Source organism: Brachyistius frenatus, unplaced genomic scaffold (assembly GCF_029030835.1).
Source record: "Brachyistius frenatus isolate BFR_SWC_R1_liver_20210118 unplaced genomic scaffold, ASM2903083v1 Contig_190, whole genome shotgun sequence".
Lineage (NCBI taxonomy): Eukaryota > Metazoa > Chordata > Actinopteri > Embiotocidae > Brachyistius > Brachyistius frenatus.
Window position 1 is genome coordinate 200,973 of NW_027210789.1, and position 22,339 is coordinate 223,311.

At 39.4% G+C, this 22,339-nt stretch overlaps 3 protein-coding genes across 5 annotated transcripts; all 3 read right to left on the reverse strand.

Moving 5' to 3' along the window:
* Positions 1–1,465: 1,465 nt before the first annotated feature.
* Positions 1,466–5,004, reverse strand: LOC138632645 (zona pellucida sperm-binding protein 3-like). The gene is made up of 9 exons (XM_069718373.1): positions 4,989–5,004; positions 3,547–3,860; positions 3,303–3,418; positions 3,068–3,171; positions 2,757–2,934; positions 2,526–2,643; positions 2,312–2,397; positions 1,858–2,129; positions 1,466–1,644 (listed from the first exon to the last, which is right to left on the reverse strand). Exons 1-9 carry the CDS (start codon positions 5,002–5,004, stop codon positions 1,538–1,540), a joined length of 1,311 nt encoding a protein of 436 aa, XP_069574474.1. The 3' UTR covers positions 1,466–1,537.
* A 1,092-nt stretch (positions 5,005–6,096) lies between these two features.
* LOC138632628 (interleukin-12 subunit alpha) lies at positions 6,097–9,239 on the reverse strand. Of its 2 annotated transcripts, XM_069718350.1 has the most exons (7): positions 8,239–9,239; positions 7,996–8,147; positions 7,822–7,908; positions 7,585–7,629; positions 7,047–7,172; positions 6,738–6,782; positions 6,097–6,557 (listed from the first exon to the last, which is right to left on the reverse strand). In XM_069718350.1, exons 1-7 carry the CDS (start codon positions 8,255–8,257, stop codon positions 6,426–6,428), a joined length of 606 nt encoding a protein of 201 aa, XP_069574451.1. In that variant the 5' UTR covers positions 8,258–9,239; the 3' UTR covers positions 6,097–6,425. The 2 variants fall into 2 exon arrangements, with proteins under 2 accessions (XP_069574451.1, XP_069574450.1); XM_069718349.1 differs by having other exon boundaries at positions 7,996–9,239.
* An 89-nt stretch (positions 9,240–9,328) lies between these two features.
* LOC138632627 (schwannomin-interacting protein 1) lies at positions 9,329–20,964 on the reverse strand. 2 transcript variants are annotated; one of them, XM_069718348.1, is made up of 7 exons: positions 20,674–20,964; positions 17,129–17,238; positions 11,929–12,046; positions 11,589–11,795; positions 11,043–11,166; positions 10,701–10,794; positions 9,329–10,566 (listed from the first exon to the last, which is right to left on the reverse strand). In XM_069718348.1, the coding sequence occupies exons 1-7, from the start codon at positions 20,908–20,910 to the stop codon at positions 10,515–10,517; spliced, it is 942 nt and encodes a 313-aa protein (XP_069574449.1). In that variant the 5' UTR covers positions 20,911–20,964; the 3' UTR covers positions 9,329–10,514. The 2 variants fall into 2 exon arrangements, with proteins under 2 accessions (XP_069574449.1, XP_069574448.1); XM_069718347.1 differs by lacking the exon at positions 20,674–20,964 and adding an exon at positions 19,137–19,264.
* Positions 20,965–22,339: the final 1,375 nt, after the last annotated feature.

Consider the following 22,339-nt stretch of genomic DNA (forward strand, 5'->3'; position numbering starts at 1 on the left):
GCACCGCATGCCCAGATGACATGTCACTGAAAAAAGAAAGGGGAAACAATAAGTCCATATACGACTATAAATAACATATAATAATATATAAATACCATAAATAGTAAGCACTCACCCTCTCTCGATAATCATACAGCTCAATGTCCCTGTATAGTCTCTGCAACACAGAATATGCTAATAAGCTTGGCATTAACTCCAGTGTACTTCAAATGCCCTGATTTATTATGCACTTAGTGGCTCCAGCTTATTGATACCGTCCAGCAATTCGTAAAGCCAGTCTGACATGCAATGGCTTATTCATTCGATATGAAAGTAAACAGGCGCCCAAAAAAATCGATAAGTTGTGTCGAAAAAACACGAGAAATGACTATTTATCTTAAAGGTGGGACGGGACACGAAGGAGCCTGGGTTAGATGTTTCAGAACCATGGACAGCGGTCAACACGCCCACTGAGGGAAACAATAACGGGAGCTGTCCACAGTGCTGACACAACTCCGCCCCAATAACTTTAATGCTGTAGCTGGCAAAAGCACAGAAGATTTTCATTTACAATGTTAATACTGGTCCGTGAACATTCAGAGGTCAAGTCAGGTCATCCCTTAAAAGGCTGCAATGGTTTGGTCCACATCCATTTAGACAGATCAGTTCGTATAATGCAATAAGTGCAAAGTGCTGCTTCCGACAAAGATTTTTGCCAAGACTCAGCAAAAGCTTGGAAAAATTGCTGAAATACATAAATATAGGATTGGTACTTTTCTTTACTGACAATAGAAAACTATAAACTATATAATGATTCTACATAACTTAAAACTAAAGTGAACAATAACCCTACAATTACGATACAATTTTCAAAGGAAGCCCATTACTCAGAACTGTGACTAATCATTTTACTGGCTGTGGCAGGCAAAGCAAACATTTTATACCGCATCATACCCTTCACAATGATAATCAATAATGTGACTACATGAGTAGGTTGTGGGTAGTAATGGAAGGAAGTGCTCCCTAATAGCATGTCTGTATATCTCTTCAGTTGAAAACAGCTGGTATGATGTCAGATGAATCTTTACAGATGTCCGAGGGATGTATTGTGGGTTTGTGTTAAAGTACACAAATGATGCATCCATCTGACATCCACTTCTGCTGCGTGGGTCTAATGAGTTTGAGTGCTTAAAAATCCGATGCTAATTAAATTGTTTGCTAAATTCAGATCAGGTTCATGGTGCAAAAATTACCGGATGGTGTATTTTGTTCTTGTGTTTTTGTATAGGGCAGCCAAAACAACAACAACAACAACAACAACAACAACAACAACAACAACAACAACAAAAAATCACAGTTAAAGTAAAATTTTACTGGAGGAAAGATTCATCATTTGTCAAAAATGCAGGAGCTGCTGTAACAAAATATTTAATCTCTGCATTAACAGGGTTGGTCTGTTGTGTACAAAACAAATGTTTATCCCATGTGAGGTACCAGTGAAATCCCTTTTTGTTTTTGTTTTTCATCCTCCATAATCTCCAGTCAGGTATCCTGAGTCTCAGGTGGTCTTGCTCTTTGAAGAAATTGCTTTTTTGGAATCTCTTGGCTTTGCGACAAAGCTACTGTACGGCAGCACAGTAAGAGGTCCCAGCTGAAGGGTTTCCGCTATGAAACAAATGACACAGTCTCATTTAAAACTGTCAGACTCGCACTAAAATCTTTCAAATAATAGATTTAGGATCTAACATTCATTTCTCAGGTAATTAGAACCCCGTTTTATTTGACATTACTGTTTAACAATGGATTAAAAAAAAGTTGTTAATATGTTTAATAGGACCTAATGAATTGCGGAATCCAACCAGAATCTGCTGTACTCACCTGCTTCGTAATTTGTTCCCATCTTCATTAATTTAGCAGAGGATTGCTGAGGTTTGCTGCGCTGGCTCCGGTACTTCCCTGGACGGAAATGAACATAAGTGGCTGGAAGATGTTCTGGTCTGTTCTGGACTGAACTTTCCTGTGAAGCCACGATGGGCCGGGCTTTGGTGCTAATGGCAGTTTTAGAAGGGTCAGTGGACGGAGGCTCCACAACTCGGTGGTAGATATCGCAATTTCTGCATGCCTGGTCGTTCCCATCTACTGACCACCATCTGGATAAGGAAACATTTTTCATATGTATAAAATGCCATATTTTACTTGGAGGATATAGAGAAGTACATAGAGAGGAAAACAGACAATATGGGATTAAATCGATGCACGTGTTCTCTTAGAGTACTTTAACACTCAAGACAACATTGATGAATATAAAGATGCTTCATCCTCGGTGTAATACCTGTTCTCAATTAAAGAGCATGCTCTGTTTTGAGAGCTGACAGTCAGCGTGACTGGAACAGCCTTCACATAGCAGGTTATATAGACCTGTGGGAGAGATAAACTGGTGTGAAATATTAAGCATACTCCCGCCGTTTCAGGTCTCATTTACGTTGAACAGAAAACGTTTGGAAGAAACATTGTAGAGAAATCATTGATCAGCAAATCAAATTAACCTGATTATTGGGTTCTTGGTAGAACCTGAAGGCCTCTAGCTGAAACCTCAGCTTGTGTTCCTCGACTCTTGGTAGGAAACGCGAGTTGGAGTTTGTCACATAAGCATCAGCAAGACATCTGTTGGCAACAAAGAAAGACAAAAATGTCACACTGAGTTTCTTTAAGTTTAAAGGAAATCATCAATTTTAATTTTATTGTTGCGGGATAAAAGATTTGGTTGTGAAGCTCACCCATGATGCTCAATAAAATCATATTTCAGCTTCGCATCTGCATCAGGAGTTGCTGTGGCAGTGCAGTGGTCAATATACACACGCAGGGGCACATGGTTACCAATAATGGCAGAGACTTCAAAATGAATGGGGTCACCCAGGAAATATGTAGACGATCCCCTCTCAAACTGCCAATCATCTGCAAAGATGGGATACAAATGAAACATTCATCATTTCATTTCAAACAATAATCCAAAACGGCAAAGGTATCTTCAAGCTGAAGCTGGATTAGAGGAGAAAAAGATGCTCCAGCAAGGCCATCCTTTTAATACCAGACATGAGGATCAGATTGAAGTCTATCTGGTCATCTACTGAAGTCCTGCAGACTAAAGGAACCCAGGTGGGATGCATAGAAATGCCATCCACAGAATATTTCCTGAAAACAGACACAAAAAGGCAGTCATCAATTCTAATATGCAAGAAGCCTGATACAAATATAGATTTTTATTACACCTCAAACACAATATAGAACATAGCTGTAAACCATTTTAAATTTGCAAGACTCACTTTTCATAATGGCATTCAATTGAAATAGTTGCTACCTCCAGTTTCAGCAAACCATAAACCGAGTATTCAGGCGAGTAGACCAGAACATTGGAATAAATAATCTTCTCTTCGGTGGACTGAAAAAAAAAAGAATATATAACTACCAGCAGTTCGAACATGGCAAACGTTTCACTAAAATGACGTGCACGGTGGAAGTAGTAAGTACACATGAGCGGGTTCCCAGAAAATGAATCACAATGCTTACCGAGAGTTTCGTACCACAGTCCATCAGCTGGGCCCAGATGGTGAATTCCTCCTCTCCTGACGGGACGGCTCTGCAGTCACTCCCCCCACTCGCTGAGTTTGAGCCCAGCTGCAGATGTCTGCCGTCCACCTGAAGGCCCATGTCAAACACGTCAGCCTGCACCACGATCTCCATCGAACCCGGGTGACACTTGACCACGACAGGTCGAGGCCGCACGCTGGGCACCTCGCTGTGCTGCTGTTTCAGCGCCGGCAGCTGAGGCTGGATGATGCCGTGACTCCAGACCGGGTTGTGGGAGTTTACTGCGCTTGGGCCTCGGTTGAATAAAAAAAACGACAAACCACCAGGGAAGGATTCGTTGCAGGTTGCAGTCCATTCTTGGCCTGGGAGAAGTGAGGAGGGCCTACACCCGCTGAAAAGATCACCGCGCCTGGAAGTGATTTCAGCCCGTAAACACACCTGGGCGCAGAGTCGGACTGATTACAGCTGCGTCAACGAGTCTGTGTGTTGAGTATTTGAAATGTCGCAAAAATAATGTAATTGATAAACTCATACCATTACAAAATAACTTCCTATCTTTTAGTAGTGTGGTCATTTGACTAAACTATAGGCCTCCATGCTGTAAGCTCAATTTCTCAGTAGGTGGCACTGTTGCATAATTTCAATCTGTCAGGTGCAGAGTCCTTTGGTTTCCATGGTCATGATATGGATGAATGTAAGTGAACAGGATGAAGTAAATGAGTTAATGTAAATGGTAGCCTAGGTTATTCGTTTTTTTAATAACTTGTATTCAGCTTAGCAGTGGAAGAAGTACTTTTTACTCAAGTAAAAGTAGCCTACCAATTCAGCAATGTGAAAATACTCCAACGTAAAAGCACGAAAAGTTCTACTTTGGTAAAAGTAGGCTACATAAGCATTAGCAGCAAAATATAGTTGAAGTATTGAAGTAAAAGTACTGGTGTGGTCTCCTTGACTGATATATTATTGTATTTGACATCATTAGATTGAATTAGATTCATACTAAAGAATCAGCATGTAAGCTGCATGTTACTGTTGGAGCTGCTGCAGGTGGAGCTAGTTTGAACTTCTTTGTATCTAGGGACAGCAGATGTTTTCAGCGTTTGGACTTTTTCTCTAATCTTTGATATTTGTTGAGATGTTGGATTATTTGAACATTTATTGGGATGAAACCATGTTAGAAGTGTAGAGGGAGAATTACTATTTAGTTAAACTGTTAACAACTCAGAGACATCTGAAATGTGACCTCAACTACACTGCTGGGAAGATGCCGGTAAAAAGTGGCTGGAAACAATTAAGTTAAAAATACAACTCTTACAAAGTCTTATATTAGAAACAGATAGGCGCAGCAGGCAGTACTTTGCAAATTGTCTTTGCCTTGTGTTTTGCCTCAGGCAAAATTCAGGCTGTTTGAATAAACCAACTTTCTATTTGTGTCATCGGCAATTGTTTGTTCCCAGAGATGCTTTCCCCCCCAGATATCTCTCATTCTTTCTCTTCTGTGTGTTTTCTGTGGCAAGAATGTCAAATGTCTTTCTCAACCTCAGCAGCCACAAAATGTCAGTTGTTCTAATTCCACTTACCACAGAAGAGATGCAAACTGAAACAAAAAGCCGTATTTCACTTCCAATGCAGCTTTATGACTAACAAGCACAAGCTTATATGTGCCCTTTCAAAACATGACTCCTATAACAAACCTGTGTTCACTTTCACTGGGCACTGAGCTTCATAAATTAACACGAGTTAGTTCAGTTGGTGGAGTTATGAAAACATCACATATTTACCTGATTATATTTTGATTTTCAGAGTATCTGGTTTATGTGCTGCACATTATCATGTAAACATTCAGGTTTCAGATAAAAACCTGAGTACCGTAGCATTTAAATACTTTATCCAGGTTTCTGAACATGCTTTGCCAGTAGCAACTGACAAATCAAGACACAACTGCACACAGATGATTAGAAGCCTGGATACCGCAATGACCATGTCATGTATGAATGAGGTATCTCATATGTATATGGTTTAATCCACACGTATGTGGTTTAATCCACACGTTAAACCAGATAATGACAATCTTTTGACAGACTTTTACATCCTTCAAAACTCTTTTTACTGACATTATTATGGTCATCCTACTGTAAATTCAAATACTTTCCAAAAGAAGTGTGAACAAACACTACATTGCATACTGATTGTCTTCAACACGTCTCAACGGTTCAGCTTGCAGAGTTGAGTTGGTTAAAGGAAAATACAGTCAATTGTGTTCTATTGTCCGATGGAAAAATTCCATCATGGCGGAAATCACATTTTTAGGAATTCATAACCATCAATTGACAGCAAGTTTTTCGTGTAAATAACCTATAGTGTTGTTTAAGGTTTTGCAAATTCCTATTTATTGCAAACCTAAATATTCTCTTTATATAGGGGGAATGACTCAAATTATGTCACAGTAATATAAACAGTATATTTTTTAATTGAAGTGATAAAAGTAAACAACAGTAAATAAATAAATGATGAGTCAGAAGGTAATATGCAGGGAAAATATTTATTTCATGATTCTTAGAACCAAATAAATGGCATCACAATAAATAGTTGAAAATAAATAATCCAGAATAAGATAAATAAATAAATATAATATAGTGTGTAAATACACTTTAAAAAAAAAAACTTTTACACATCATCTAGATGTTAAATATAAACTTCATACTGATAAAAAGAAAATAAATATACCATTAAAATATTATAAAGAAGACCTGATTATTTGAATGTAACATGAACTGTTACTGTAGTTTATGCCATTTGTATGGGAAATGGTTCTGTGTAGCTTTCTGAATACTTGTTGAGTATTCTTGTGTGATGATTTATTTAGCGTATCCTCCAGAGTTCATGTAACTAATGGCTCGGTTGATTGTGATGCTGCGGACCTGGAAGCCCTTCAGCACTTTGCACAGCCTCAGTCTTTCATCGTAGGTGCTTGCACGGTCTGCAGCAGCCTTGAGGAAACAGAGGCACCATGGGTTTATGACAATAAATTATCTGTCTAATTTCTGTTTCACTAACAACCAGAATAGTATTTGTTTCTTTTGAAAGATGTCACGCGGGACACATTTACTGAATTCTGTCTGCAAATCAGACTTAAAAAAATGTAAAAAATATTAGTAGAGATCTCTTACCTCCTTAAAAGCCATGTCAGTTGGCAAAAACGAGCTGAAGCAGTTCTGTTGAGAGCAAAAGATTATCTTTGTATTTTTCAACAATTCAACAGTGCATTGAATGTGGCAAACAATTACAAATATGGGTAGTAAAGGATTTCTCCCCTTTCTCTAGTATTATTATTTATTGGATACATGTTATATCTAGAGGACCCTGAAGAGTATGATTTAAAAAAAAAAAAAAAAAAGCCAGTGTTAATTTCAATAGTAGCTGTGCAAGTCATGATAAATAACACTAAAGGTGGATATGCACTGTGTGTAAAGACTGACCTCCATGAGTTCTCTGAGGCTGAACAGAACAGTTGGACCGAGCAAACTGTCAGGGTCCGGCTGAGCTGCGAGAAATTTGTAGTAGTGCCTTAGATCCTTCCCAATGTTTGTCAAACAAACAGACTCCTAGATGGCAAAAGAGCAAATGCAAACATTGAGGCAACACATACACTGTCAGACAGTAAAAAATACCACTGAAAAAGAACAGTGCAAATAATAAATCATCTATCTATCTATCTATCTATCTATCTATCTATCTATCTATCTATCTATCTATCTATCTATCTATCTATCTATCTATCTATCTATCTATCTATCTATCTATCTATCTATCTATCTATCTATCTATCTATCTATCTATCTATCTATCTATCTATCTATCTATCTATCTATCTATCTATCTATCTATCTATTAAAGATTTGGCTTGAATGATCTGACTAAAAAACATATTTCAAATGTATAAAATGAAGACAAATTAAACAACAGAAAAAAACCACATCCTTAAAGTAGTTGTCACAGAAACAGAGCACAACCGACCTGATTAAGCTCTGATGCGATAGGGATTCCAGAGCATGTCGATCCCTGTGGAACAAACACAGTTAAGTAATGAGAGGTAGACCTACAAGAGATTTATCAAATGTTAAGAATATAAAATGAGAACATTATCATTTAGTGCAGTTAAATTTGTTTTAACAGGACAATTAGTTATTTTCATTTCAGTGTATTTTCAATCTTGAAATACATTTGCAATAAATATGAACGTTTCCTATGTACCCGTGGTGCACACACAGATGGTGTCCTGGTCTCCATGTTCAGCTCCATGTTCTGCTTTGTGCAGTCGATTCCACTGGACAGGTTGTTCTGTAACAAGGACAAAGAATATTTAAACTAAAATGTAGACTGTAAAAGTAGTTGCAAATGTAACGTTTTATCTTCATTTAGGCCTACCTGTGTGAGTACATCAGTGATGTTTTGTAGAAGTGTTTGTGCGTATAACACACAGGAGTCTGTCATCGGTCCTTTGCCCATCACAGGCAGAGACTGGCTGACCTGCCATACAGGACAGGTGAGCACGAGGACCAGCAGTGCAGGAGTGAAGTCTGGAAAATAGAGAAAAGTTCCAACAATAAATCTCATCTCTCAACTGTTTTCTTGCCAAGATTAATTACGGTTCAGTCAGGTTATACTCACAGATTTTGTTGAGTGGCATCTTTGATTCTTTGAGCGAGTCTGAATCAGCTCAGCCATACTTGACGGTTTTATACCCAGACTGATGCAGGGATTTCCCAACTAGTACATCAATGTTTTGACACCTACTGTTAGTGTAAATTGAAAGTGCACAGTCAAGTTTGTGTAATTTCCTTCTTTTCCCCCTTGTATGGCTACATTTTATGGTGTAACTGGAATTAACATAAGTGTTGCTCAGTAAAAGGCCAGCACATCTATGTTGAGTTCAACATGGAGCTTCACACCAATGATTAGTTACTGTTGATATTTATAAACGGCACAGTGAAAGTGTTATAATTTCCACTGTAATCCTGTGCAATGATGTCATAATCTTTGTCAAGTATTGGCCACGTCTAGTTTATCACCAATCACAAACATACACATTTAATTTTGTTTAGTTATGAGAAAACCTATTGATAGAGTACAATATTTAGAGTGATCTGGCAGAAGTTAAAAATGCTTCTTTTTTATTAGAAAACAGGAATTTTTATTACAGATTGTATTATACATTTGTGGAAAAACATTGAATAACTCAAAACAGATTTTATTTTAGTGTGAATGTTTTTTCATGATTGAACATGAATTTGGCTTGTATATATTGTAATTCTGTAATATATATATATATATATATATATATATATATACAGTATATATTCTTATAGGTAATAATGTTGAGGATTGTGTATTTAATTGGAATCAAAATGTTTACCCTGTTGGCTCAGCTAACAGTAGTTCATTTGGACTGTTATTTTTGTACCCACATTCTTTCCCCTCTTGCTTACTGTAATCCTCCACTGAACTCAAGTTATGCAAGTGTCAATATTCAGCGTGAATGTGTGAATGAGCAGAGAAACTGGACTTTGCCTTTTTGTGCAGCTCTAAGACGAGTATGGTAATGAATGGACACACCATCACTTAGTCATTCGGGTTCAAAGTAAATACCTTCAAACACGTGGAGATTTACTTGAAACGTAGATTTTTGTTTTTGTTTTAAAAAGTTTAAAAAATACGTGCAAATAAATCTCTTGTAATCGGAAATTTATAGCAAAGTTCACACACTTGAAACATTTATTAATGGATGTTTTTACAATCATACATTACATTTATTAATGAAGCAAACAATAAAAAAAAACAATGTTTAACTTTGTGATAAATGACATTCTTAAAAAGCTTAGTGTGAAAGCATTGAATCACAGCAAAGCATTTTCTTCCTCCTTATAATAAAGTATCCTTTAACATTTACACAGTGTGTCCATAAACCTTTTCAACAGATAAAATAGATATATGCTTAGGCTGTGATTTATTGATATTCTTGTTTTACATTTCTTATGTTTACTATTTGTTAGCATTAGTAGATTAAGCATAACAAAAATGACATTGCATATTTTTATAGAGGCTCATCATGTTTAAGATGCCTCCACTTTTCCTTTTTGAACTTATTTTGTGTGTTTATCTGCTCAGATCAATTAAACAACACAAATCTGTCAAAATTAAGTTCAAATGTTGTCAAGTAAAGCTCTAAATACGTTTTTAAAGCAGGTGGACACTGTAGCAGCTACATAGTTATATCCAGTTTTGTGTCTAAATAAAAAAACTGCTGCAGCATTTTAACACATACAGACTGTTTATAAGTTTCTATTGCAACAATATTTGATGCTTGATAGTGAATTCCAGTGATAAACAGCAATAACACAGTGCTCCTCGTGAAATAAATGATATATATATATGAACCGATCAACCCTCAGGATTATTATAGAGACGGATAAAGGACCAAGTTCTTGTTCATGGGTTTCATTCAGGTGTAGTCGATTTATAGAGGTGATTACTCTCCGTAGAAATAAGGTGTGCCGGTGCTCTCACAACACAGCATTAACATAAACGAGTGTACTGTGCAAAATTGCTGAGAGGTAAATAAAGGTCGGGGATGGATTTAAGTTTAAGATTCCCCTAATTCTATGAAATATGGCATGATTAATCACGTTGAGTGGAAGTGAAAAGCCTGCACACACTTGTCTGTGTCCATACAGAAATCAGTGATGTTCTTCTTTTAGACATCTTGGTTTGAGGTTCTCAGAGAGCATCATATGGTGCATTATATTATGTGGGGGTTAATACTATCTGCTGTATTCACTTCTCCAGAAACAGACAGCACAGATGGAGTTTCATTAGCAACACTAGTGACAATCCGTGGAGTGGGAGGTTGGACGGCGTGCAGACAGACACACGTGTGGACAGGGTGTTTATTTAGAGAGAGCTTTCTCTGCCTGGTGCCGCTGATGGCTGTGTGTATGCCTGTCACAACAAAGACAAGAAGAACATTAAAAAGAACACAGGACATTCTGTACAGGTCCAAATACGGCTCGTATGGACTGCTCAATTTGACTGATAATGCAGATGGAAAAAGGTGGTAGGTAAGGGTGGTTCACCTGGTGAGGTCCTCTATGTCCACTAGCATGGCGTCCTGCTCCACATGCAGCTCATCCCTCAGCAGCAGCAACTGCACCAGCTCTTCATTTAAACCTGTGTTAGATGCAATAAACTCAAGTCCAATAAATTGTTATAAAGACCACAATTGTTGTCTATAGTGAAATTTAGGAGGCGAGCAGGAGAATTTGGGAGCCTGAACTGTGAAAATAGTTTCAAAATTTCCATATTTTGAACTATAACTGTTTTTTGAAGTTCATTTTGAGGAGGAGGTTCGTTGGCTTTTTCAAATACTTGCAGTGAGGTTTGTGTCCTGTGTGTATGTGCATGCGTGCCCTACTCACTCTGAATCTGTGAATGCAAGTCATTTGTAATGACTTGCAGCTGTCCGAGACTCATGTCTCTCATGTCCCCTCGCCTCAGATTCCTCTTCATTAAGCCCTCACTGATGTGGGGCAGGTGGGGAAGCTGCATAAATAACCACACACAGACAGGAAATTGCTGCATGTCAAAATGTGAAAAATGTCTTTGAAAGTGAATAAAGACAGTGTTATTCAGTGTTGATCAAAGTGAACTGGATCTGTCTATTTGAGTTTGTAAACAGACGTAATCCATCAATAGCAAGACAAACTTGCTTCGCTTTGGTTTACGAGTTTCAGGGGCTTTCTCTTGGTCACTCACTCACCCACAGAAGGAAGCTGACTGCTGACCTTCTATTCACACCACAGAAGTCCCTTATGTCATTTTTATTGAATTGTGTTTCCTATGAGAGCAGCTTACTGTCATTCTATTCACACTCTTTACCCTGAGAATGCATTCTGAATCATTTCATAAATTGCATTTTTGGTTGCATTTCACATGAATCCCTTGTCCTCTTTTCTCCGACTAACCAAGTCAGCCACAGGTGAACGTCTGTGCAGTTGGATTTGCCTCTCCACCTCCACCTGCATGCGGGCCATGGGTCGAGCCAGAGCCAACGCCACCCGGGCCTCCTCCTGCAGCCTTCGTTGCACCCGCCAAAACCCGCCACAGTCATCCAACGGATCCGAGTCCTCCTCTGCTGTGTCCCGGTCCGATAACGATGAGCTCTGCTTGCTCTGTGCAGGAAGTAAGAGAGGTGATAGTATAAGGAAACACCCAGCGCAGTTCCCTTACATGGTGAGAGTCATGGGACGTAATTTAAACCCACATAAAACACATACACAATAGCACACAGAGACTATCTCATACCACAGGTGAGAGCGGTGTGTCCAGACTGGTCTCTGTCCTACTGTCCTCGGCATCGCTGTCTTTGTCGCTGCTGCTGTCGTTAACAAAGCATACCTGCAAGTTCACCCCACTCTGCAGCCTGAGAGGAAAGACAGTTCAGGTGTCAGCGGCACTGAAAACCACTTTATGGTCAAAATGAAACCTACGGATGGAAAAAGAAAACAACCTGTTAATTGTTCTGTTCCTGTTTGCACACAAACACAACCACAATGTAAATGAAATGCAGGACTTGAAGAGTATTTGGGCCTTTATATGTATCCTCAAAACGATGACCCTAAAGTCGTCTTATATGATTGTACCTAGTCATTTATGAAGAAAGGAGTGGAAAGGCCAGAGAATGTTGGGGCAAAAAGAAAATTGCAGAATTTGCAGAAAGGAATAATTACTCAATTGATTTAGCTAAATAATAAAATTTTCACAAAAATGTAAAACTCTTGTGAAAATGTTTAATAGCTGCACCAGAATCCAGACACAATGGAAAGAGGGTTGGTTTTCTTTCATTATTCAAGTGTTTTTCCTTGGCAAAGATAAAACTAATACACCAAACAAATGACACCTTTTAAAAATGCTCATGGGAATAATGGCTGAGCAAACCTTTTGGTAAAATACTACAAAAAGGACATCCCCGTCCACATACCAAAGTTTAGGCTATGAGAAATTATGTTAAGGCTAATTTTTTTCCCAATTCATGAAATTCTTATTGTTACTGCACTGCACATAATAAATTATGATACAACTTTAACAGTCCAGAGGAAGACATAAAAAAATGTACTTGAGTGATGAAGAAATTAACTAGAGCCCTGACTTTAACTCCATCTAAATCAACAACATAAGAGTTCAAACACACTAATGATATGGAAACAAATCTCTGCAGCAAGGTTCCTAACTCTCATGGGTACCCCTCTCTGAAAAGTAGTAGATAGTCGGAGTAGATTAATGTCTGTGATGTACAGTGCATCCGGAAAGTATTCACAGCGCTTCACTTTTTCCACATTTTGTTATATTACAGCCTTATTCCAAAATGGATTAAATTCATTTTTCCCCTCAAAATTCCACACACAATACCCCATAATGACAACGTGAAATAAAAAAAAATTGAAATTTTTGCAAATCTATTAAAATTCAAAAATGAAAAAAAAAAAAAAAAAATTACATGTACATAACTATTCACAGCCTTTGCCATTACACTCATTGTATCGAGGCACAGATCTGGGGAAGGGTACAGAAAAATTTCTGCAGCATTGAAGGTCCCAATGAGCACAGTGGCCTCCATCATCCGTAAATGGAAGAAGTTTGGAACCACCCGGCCAAACTGAGCGATCGGGGAGAAGGGCCTTAGTCAGGGAGGTGACCAAGAACCCGATGGTCACTCTGACAGAGCTCCAACGTTGCTCTGTGAAGAGAGGAGAACCTTCCAGAAGGACAACCATCTTTGCAGCACTCCACCAAGCAGGCCTGTATGGTAGAGTGACCAGACGGAAGCCACTCCTCAGTAAAAGGCACATGACAGCCCACCTGGAGTTTGACAAAAGGCACCTGAAGGACTGTCAGACCATGAGAAACTAAATTCTCTGGTCTGATGAAACAAAGATTGAACTCTTTTGCCTGAATGCCAAGCGTCATGTTTGGAGGAAACCAGGCACCGCTCATCACCTGGCCAATACCATCTCTACGGTGAAGCATGGTGGTGGCAGCATCATGCTGTGGGGATGTTTTTCAGCGGCAGGAACTGGGAGACTAGTCAGGATGGAGGGAAAGATGAATGCAGCAATGTACAGAGACATCCTTGATGAAAACCTGCTCCAGAGCGCTCTGGACCTCAGACTGGGGCGAAGGTTCATCTTCCAACAGGACAACGACCCGAAGCACACAGCCAAGATAACAAAGGAGCGGCTTCGGGACAACTCTGTGAATGTCTTTGAGAGGCCCAGCCAGAGCCCAGACTTGAACCCGATTGAACATCTCTGGAGAGATCTGAAAATGGCTGTGCACCGACGCTCCCCATCCAACCTGATGGAGCTTGAGAGGTCCTGCAAAGAAGAATGGGAGAAACTGCCCAAGAATAGGTGTGCCAAGCTTGTAGCATCATACTCAAAAAGACTTGAGGCTTTAATTTCTACCAAAGGTGCTTCAACAAAGTATTGAGCAAAGGCTGTGAATACTTATGTACGTGTTATATTTTCGTTCTTTATTTTTAATAGATTTGCAAAAAATTTAAACAAACTATTTTCACTTTGTCATTATGGGATATTGCATGTAGAATTTTGAGGAAAAAAATGAATTTAATCCATTTTGGAATAAGGCTGTAACATAACAAAATGTGTAAAAAGTGAAGCGCTGTGAATACTTTCCGGATGCACTGTAGTTCTGAGATGACATATTCAGAGTTTATATGTTGGTGTTATGCTTGGGCTTCCTTATGTCTTTGGTCAATGAGGTACGTTGACATCAGTAATATCACAAACTGTGACATAACTTTAGGAATAAAAACTTCCATCAATCCATTATCTATACCCGCTTTTTCCTGAACAGGGTCACGGTGGGGGCGGGGGGGGGGGGGGGGTTGGAGTCTATCCCAGCTCACTTTGGGCGAAGGCAGGGTACACCCTGGACCGGTCGCCAGTCCATCAGAGGGCCAACACATAGAGACAGACGGAAACAAAGACCATTCATGCTCTCATTCACACCTGAGGGCATTTTGTAGAACCACCAATTAACCTGAGATGCATGTTTTTTGGATGGTGGGAGGAAGCCGGAGTACCCGGAGAGAACCCACGCAGGCACAGTGAGAACATGCAAACGCCGCACAGAAAGGCCCAGGCCCGGATTTGAACCCCGAACCTTTTTACTGTGAGGCGACAATGCACCACCGTGCCGCCTGAATCAAAACTTAAGGAAATGAATAAAGCCAGTGACATAACATCACTGCAGTTTCACAAAAACCACTGAAACCTGAACCTCAGCCTTTCCAGGAGCTCAAAACACCAATCATTAATTTCCAGATTATGATACTCAATCTAAAAGAACCTAACAAAACAAAGCACCCTCCTCCTACACTAGGATGAGAACAATTACTTATACAACATCCCATGATTTGGACGGGATGGTGGTGGAATTTCCACACCAAACTGAACCCAGGAGGATGCACCTTTTCCTCCAAATGAGATCACATGACTCAAATTCCACCAATCACAGCTGTGGACTTAAATCAGGCATCACTTCCTCTTTCAGAAACAGACAGACATGCACTTCCTCAAACAGCAGCAAGTATTGTGGGGGCAGCCCTGTTTGTAATAAAGTGACGAGTATTGCATGGAAAACTTTAAAGAGGTAGATAGTTGACGCAGGTGAAGTTGTGATGAAAAGAAAGAGTTCTGCTGAAGGTGCCCTGGCTTTGGTTAACCATCTCGTGTCTGATGTAACCTAATGGAACTTCTTACAGCGTGTATGTGCGTGCGCGTGTTTGTGAGTGTCCAAAACCTCAATTACTAACATGAAATATCACTTTCATGGGAAACATAATTTGCTTTTGTTTGATTGTATGTCAGACCTACTGTGTAACACATCCCTATATATTTGTATTTTTTTGAATAAAGACTTTAAAGTACAATATATTATTTAAGAACTAGTTGAATTTAATTTGTATTGCACTTTTACGTAGGTTAGTACATGTCAAAATGACTTGTACATACATTAGGGGATAAAAAGGGAAGACTAAGTCCCTACAACAATAATGCAAAATAATATCACAGAAATGGGAAAATTGTGACAATATGTTCATATTTTATGTTTTTTTGGGGGGGGGGCAATTTGGTAGCACAAATTTGAAAGGGAAATCTCATTTAAGCATTAGTCCCTTCATGTCTAAACTATATCCCATGAGATCTTCAAAATGTTTCTGACTCACGAAGCTGGGACATGTGTCTGTCTTAACTACTGTGCCATGTCCTTTGTGACACAAACTGTCATGTTTCTTTTTTCTACTATCGATCATAAATCCGTCTTTATTAAGTTCGATGTCCCTCGGACTGACTGTAAACACGACTGAGGCTTTCTGGGAAGCCTTCCACTTTCTATCTGCATGTCTGTGATCTAAATGACTCACTCACTCATTCCTTTGTTTAAAGACATGACACATGATCATTTTGCATATTTGCAATGAAAGCAATGCCATGCTCTCCTGAGTCACTGCCTCTAAATAGACTTTTGCAAACCTGCTGTCACTTACTGTCAGTTGCACTCAACACCGACATTGAGCCATCAAGCCAATCCAAAGTTGTTGTTTTTTTTAATTAGTTTGTTCATAGTTTATTGTTCTTAGTTGATAACGTGAGCTGCTGAATAGCTCCCTCTCCTGGCTCTTAAAATCTTAACTCAGTCGTTTTCATGATTGATGCTTTGCATCTCGAAGCACTAGTTAACTGGATAACATTATGTTTCTGTCCTCAAACACCACGTTTCTCTATCTTGTGAAACAGAAAGTTTGACATTTTGTGAGAACTGACCATTTTTCAGATTATAAGTGAGGTTTTTTTTTAAGGCAATTTTGTCTCCATAACCCATAAAGAAATCCCCAAAGTTGGAGAGGCATGGTTTTCATTAGACATCAACTTAACATCAACCAAAGACTGTGTTTCACATGCATACACCCAAACGCAGTTAGACCAATATTAAATCATTGCCTTGCCAATATACATGGCAGGTATTTAGTTCAGTTTAGTTCGGTGGCAGGGTATCTTAAGAAAGGTTCCATATATAATCAACAATTAAAGTCTACAAAATCTAAAATTATGTTTTATATTTAGGTTCTGAAATAAAATAATAATAAAATATTTTCTATGAATCAGTAATTAGTTGAATCTAGGGCACCTCACTGTTTCCTTGCCATTCATCTAACAATAAAATCTAAACGATTTAAACATCAAAAGTGCCAGCTACCAGCAGCGACAACACAGTAATATTGGTGCTGGCCTTCAAAAGGCTACATTGATCAAACACTAACACTAACACTAACACTAACACTAACACTAACACACACTAACACACACACACACACACACACACACACACACACACACACACACACACACACACACACACACACACACACACACACACACACACACACACACACACACACACACAAACAATTCAAACCCACCGGGAGGACAGGCCGTTTTTGCTGCAGCTGGTGTAGATGACTGGCTCGTCGTCATAGAAACTGCCAAGGGCAAGTTTCTGCCTGATGGACTCTCTGTCATTCCTCTGGGCCTGCCAGAAACCAAGAAAAACCCAAGACGACAAAGAATATGAATCAATGTGCAGCTCCTGTGCTGCCATCCTGTGGGCCAGTATTCACAGAAAGAATGGTTAAGTGTGTAGATGGGTCCTTAAATTAGAGCCACACACTTGTACCAAAATGGAAGACCATTCTCTGGTTCAGAAATCAGTTCTTTGGGCATTTCTCCTTCTTCATCTTAAATTGAAATAGTGTGCACAGCTGACACTCATCCTTTGATTTTTTGGGGGGATTTTTTTTATAATAAACACACTTGCAACCTGATTAGGAGCACCGATGTGGCAGGTTGAAATGCTCTAAATAGGGACATGCAGGTCAGGTTGAAAACTCTACATTTTCTTCCATGTATGAACGAGAGCATTTATTCTGTGTGTGTTTGCTGTGTTATAGACTGCCTGTTGAGAACCTGTCTAGGATGTAACCTGTCACTCACCAGATGCATCCTGGGATAGACTACAGCTCCTGTGAAGTTAATCTGGCAGATTCTGTCAACATTCATTCATTCCTTCAACATAGAGGGAAGCTATTTTTGCCTTTTCCTTCCAGGTGCACACACCAGACCTAAAGACACTAAGTATTTTTTCCCCCCCTTTTCCTTTAACTAATCACAACAACCAACAAATCTTTAAGGTCTTTGGTAATCACTACTAATAACAGGACTATAATATTTACCTAATGTTCATCAATAATTGTCTTCTCCGACTAATTTGTCCATTTACATTTCATCATGAGTGCTGCTGATTTAAAATGCCACGTCATTCTGTGCTGGTGTTTCACTACTTCCTGTAGGTGGCTCGTCAGTCTTTACTAACATCTTCTCTTTTTTATTTCTATTTAATGGTAAAGGTTGTTTTCTTTGTTTCGGTATGAATTTAGCCCCCTTTCTCCATCCTCCTCCTTTCCTTCCTGTATTTCTTCAGTTTGCATCCCTCCCTGAATCTTGTATTTTGTTTTCACCTCATCTCAGCTTCCACTTTGAAGCTATTCTAGCACCATGAAGAAAGTATTTTTATATGATGGAACTGTGCCAAATGCTCTCGTATCTTGAGGCTGCCTTCATTTGCGTGTGTTTGTGGCAACATTCTCCTCAACCACAGGCATTGAATAACAGCTACAAAATTAGGAACGTTTCTCTCGTGTGTCAGCGTTCTCTTTAAATAACCTCAAAACTGACCCAACACGCACACGCACCCTCTTTTTGCGTGACGCATCATTAGATGAGGCTGTGATGTAAGAGCATAAATCACTTGAACGCCTTCACTTTCCTAACCAACAATCTGCCACCCTGCTCACCCACTTCAGACAACCGGATGTCCTCTTAACTCGCAGACGTCTACACACACACACACACACACACACACACACACACACACACACACACACACACACACACACACACACACACACACACACACACACACACACACACACACACACACACACACACACACACACACACACACACACACACACACACAAGAATTTACACACAACATATTTTGCCCCTCAGGAAGAAAGTATGTGGTTTAGCAAATGCACGTTATTACAGCCAATTATTGTCAGCGGAAATGGTGTAAAATGATTTATGAAAAACGGAACACAGCATTTTGTATTATTACATAAATATCAATTATGAGACAGCAAGATGATTACAATTTTACGAAAGCTATGTAGGAACTAAGAGATACACAAGGAAAAATTACATTTGACACACCCACTCCCTTTTCTCCCCTCCACTCATCCAGTATGGCTGATTTCTCTACAGCAGCACACCCATGATGGATACCTATCATGTCTACCTGGAAATATCATGCCACATATGCTACACCCTCAGATACACACTAACACAAGCAAACAACAATTCACACACCTGGTAAATGCGTTTCTCCTGGTGCACCATCCTTCAGCGCATCGCACTAAAAGAGCCGTCCTGCTTTCCTCTACACTGCAGTGAAGCTAGACCCAGGAGACCCTCTCATATACTGCAGCTCCGTGCAGGAGAGCGAGGGCGGGAGGGAGGGAAGAGCGGAGAGGGGAGGAGGGGAGAGGCAGCAGAGAGAGGAGGAGGACGAGAAGGAGGAGGAGGAGGAGGAGGGGGAAATGTGGGAGCAGGAGAGGAAAGAGTCGGAAGAGACAGGAAGCGGAGGAGGAGAGAGAAATGGAGGAGGGAGGGGAGAGACAGAGCTGCTCAGTGCTGCCACTGCTTTCCTGATCTCTTATCTGTTCCTCCATCTTCCTCGCTTGCTTTTTGTCTCTGGGCGTCTCTTCAGATTTCATTGATTGGAAATAAAGGAACAAATAACTCCTGAAAATATCTGTTTTCATGTAGGAGACAGACCTTATTGATTTACAGAAATAAGGGCAGATGATAAGTTGCATGACAAGGTGATGTATGGTGGGCTAAAAGGCCAGGCCAAATATAGTCTGATGGATGAAAATGAAACACTGGAAAACAAACCAATTATAAGAGGCCACGGCTGATTAATAAAAAGTCCTCAACTAGATGTCAGTACTTTTCAGCAACGCTGACATGGCATCTGCATCTGCCCACTGGCCCGAAGCAGAGCTGGGAATTTTTAATTGCACGTTATCTGTTTGTTTTTGTCTCCTAAAGGAATCTCCTCAAGCCTCATTCCACATCACAGATCCAAGTGTGACGAGCCGTAATAGAGACAAGGAAGCACATGGGACATGTGTTGTGCATAAACAAACACAGATAATAGATAGATAGATAGATAGATAGATAGATAGATAGATAGATAGATAGATAGATAGATAGATAGATAGATAGATAGATAGATAGATAGATAGATAGATAGATAGATAGATAGATAGATAGATAGATAGATAGATGCATGCATATATATATATATATATATATAGATATATATATATATATATATATATATATATATATATATATATAGGTATATATATATATAGCAAGCACGCAAGCATGCATGCACGCACACACTCACAACACACACACTCACACACCCACGCACGCAGCAGTGGGCTGATTAAACAACGTAACATTTTGAGTCATCTCTCATCCTTCATCATCATCAGGCTAAATGTACTCCAGCCTCTTCATGCCAGGAATTTCTCTCAGGTAATGTATGCAATGTATATACCATTGTCACCGCATCTACACACATATACATTTTAAAAACACAAACAGAGCACCGCATAGATTGCAAATGCTGTTGTGTCGGCTTTTGATTTTAAGAAGATTTTTCACTTCAGACTCTTGTCTGTTTTTCTTTTAGGTCATTTATTTAGCGAAACTTGGATTTGTGCTGAATTACTTCTTTGATTCTGATCCACTCTATTTTCTTATGGTGAATGTAGTTAGAGCAAATGGATTCATTTAGTTTCTGTGTAATAAAAGACAGTCAATCACTCACAGAGATGCTGGACAGCCTGGTTCGCCCTCCAGTGTAACAGTCTCCTGCCTGTGGTGCAAAGATATCCTGGAGCTCCTCGGCCCAACTGCGGCTGTTTACCATGCAGCCTCTTCCTCCTCCCTGGTGTTGTATGTCACAGTTTCCATCAGAGTCCTCCCACCAGTGGCCTGGTGTGGCCTTTCTGGTGAATACTTCTCCCTCCTCTTCCTCATCCATGTCCACATCATAGTCCTCCATGAAGACAAATTTGGAGTGGGCGAAGTAAATGTCAGGGATGGAGGAGGGGCAAAGTGCTGTGGCTGGGAATATGGCCAGAGACAGACAGAGGTAGATAAAGATCGCTGAACGAAATTGGTTGCTTCAGTGATGGCTCTTCCAGTGGTTTAGTTCACATGGTGTCTCAATGTTTCCTGTGACAGTGTGGATAAAATAAATATCTTAATATAATCACAAAAAGGGGTTCAACAAGAAATTATAGCAATATTCTTTGTCATGATGTTTTCCATGTAGGTACTTTGTTCCTATTCTGTGATCGCCGTCTCTGGCTAAACGTTTTACTCATTTTTGTTTTGTCCATGAACAGAAGTCCTAAATCATATATTACTCAACAAATACATGATCTAATATTCTAAATTCTACCTCTAAAATAAAGAGTCAAATCCGAAATAGCACATGCGAACATTTTACTCACCTTAGCTGGAGATGTGCAACCACTCAAGATGATTGAAATACAAATTTGAAAGTAGCTGTTAAAACAGACATGAGCACAGTGTTGCATTAAAGGAGAACTTCAGAATGTCTTCCTCTTGTGGAGACTATCTGGAGCTTGGTGCCCTGCGGAATCCAGCCAGTCCAAGTGACAGCCAAGAAATGTAGTAAATGAAAGGGAAAAAAAAATATAGACGTGCATCTCTGGTTTCAGGGTGACCAGCATTCCACGTCTCTCCATTGTCACGTGTGGCTGAGTTTCAGTGATGTGTGTGTAGATTTGTTGGTGTGTGTGCGCGCGCATCGTCACAGGGTGCCGAAGGGAGAGAGCTCCATGTGGAAATATAGGAACAGACAGAATGGGGTGTATGCGTGTGCGCCCATGCATTGTACGAGAGTATACAGAAGTGAGTGTGTTCAAATTCACGGTATATTCTGGCAACAAATATTTGAAAAATTCTTTTGTCATTTTATTCCACAAGAGGAACCCAAGATGAAAAAAAAAAAGAAGAAAAAGAATTTTTAAAAAAGAAGCTATTTTACAATCATTTAGTTACTCACGTCTTCACGCTGTGACGTACAACCAGTGTTCCCTTGACAGGTTCACTGGGTTAATAAGATTTATTATATACCGAGTATACATGAGCAATGGAGAGATCAAATTTAATTTTAGTCAAAGATTTAATAAATAAATAAATAAATAAAGCACACAATGAGGCAACCAGCTGTGAATGCTGAATTGTGTATTTCTCCTACTTGAATGATCAGTGCTATTAACTGGAATAGCTCAAGGGCATAAGATTCAAGAAATTTGTTACCTGCTTGTCAGAGGTTAAAGCACTACGGCACAAAATGTAAACATTTGCATTACAGACAAAAGATGAGATGGAGTTCCAAGTAAAAATGTGTTTTTATTGAATATTCAGGACACCAGTTCCTGAGAGACAAATATCAATGA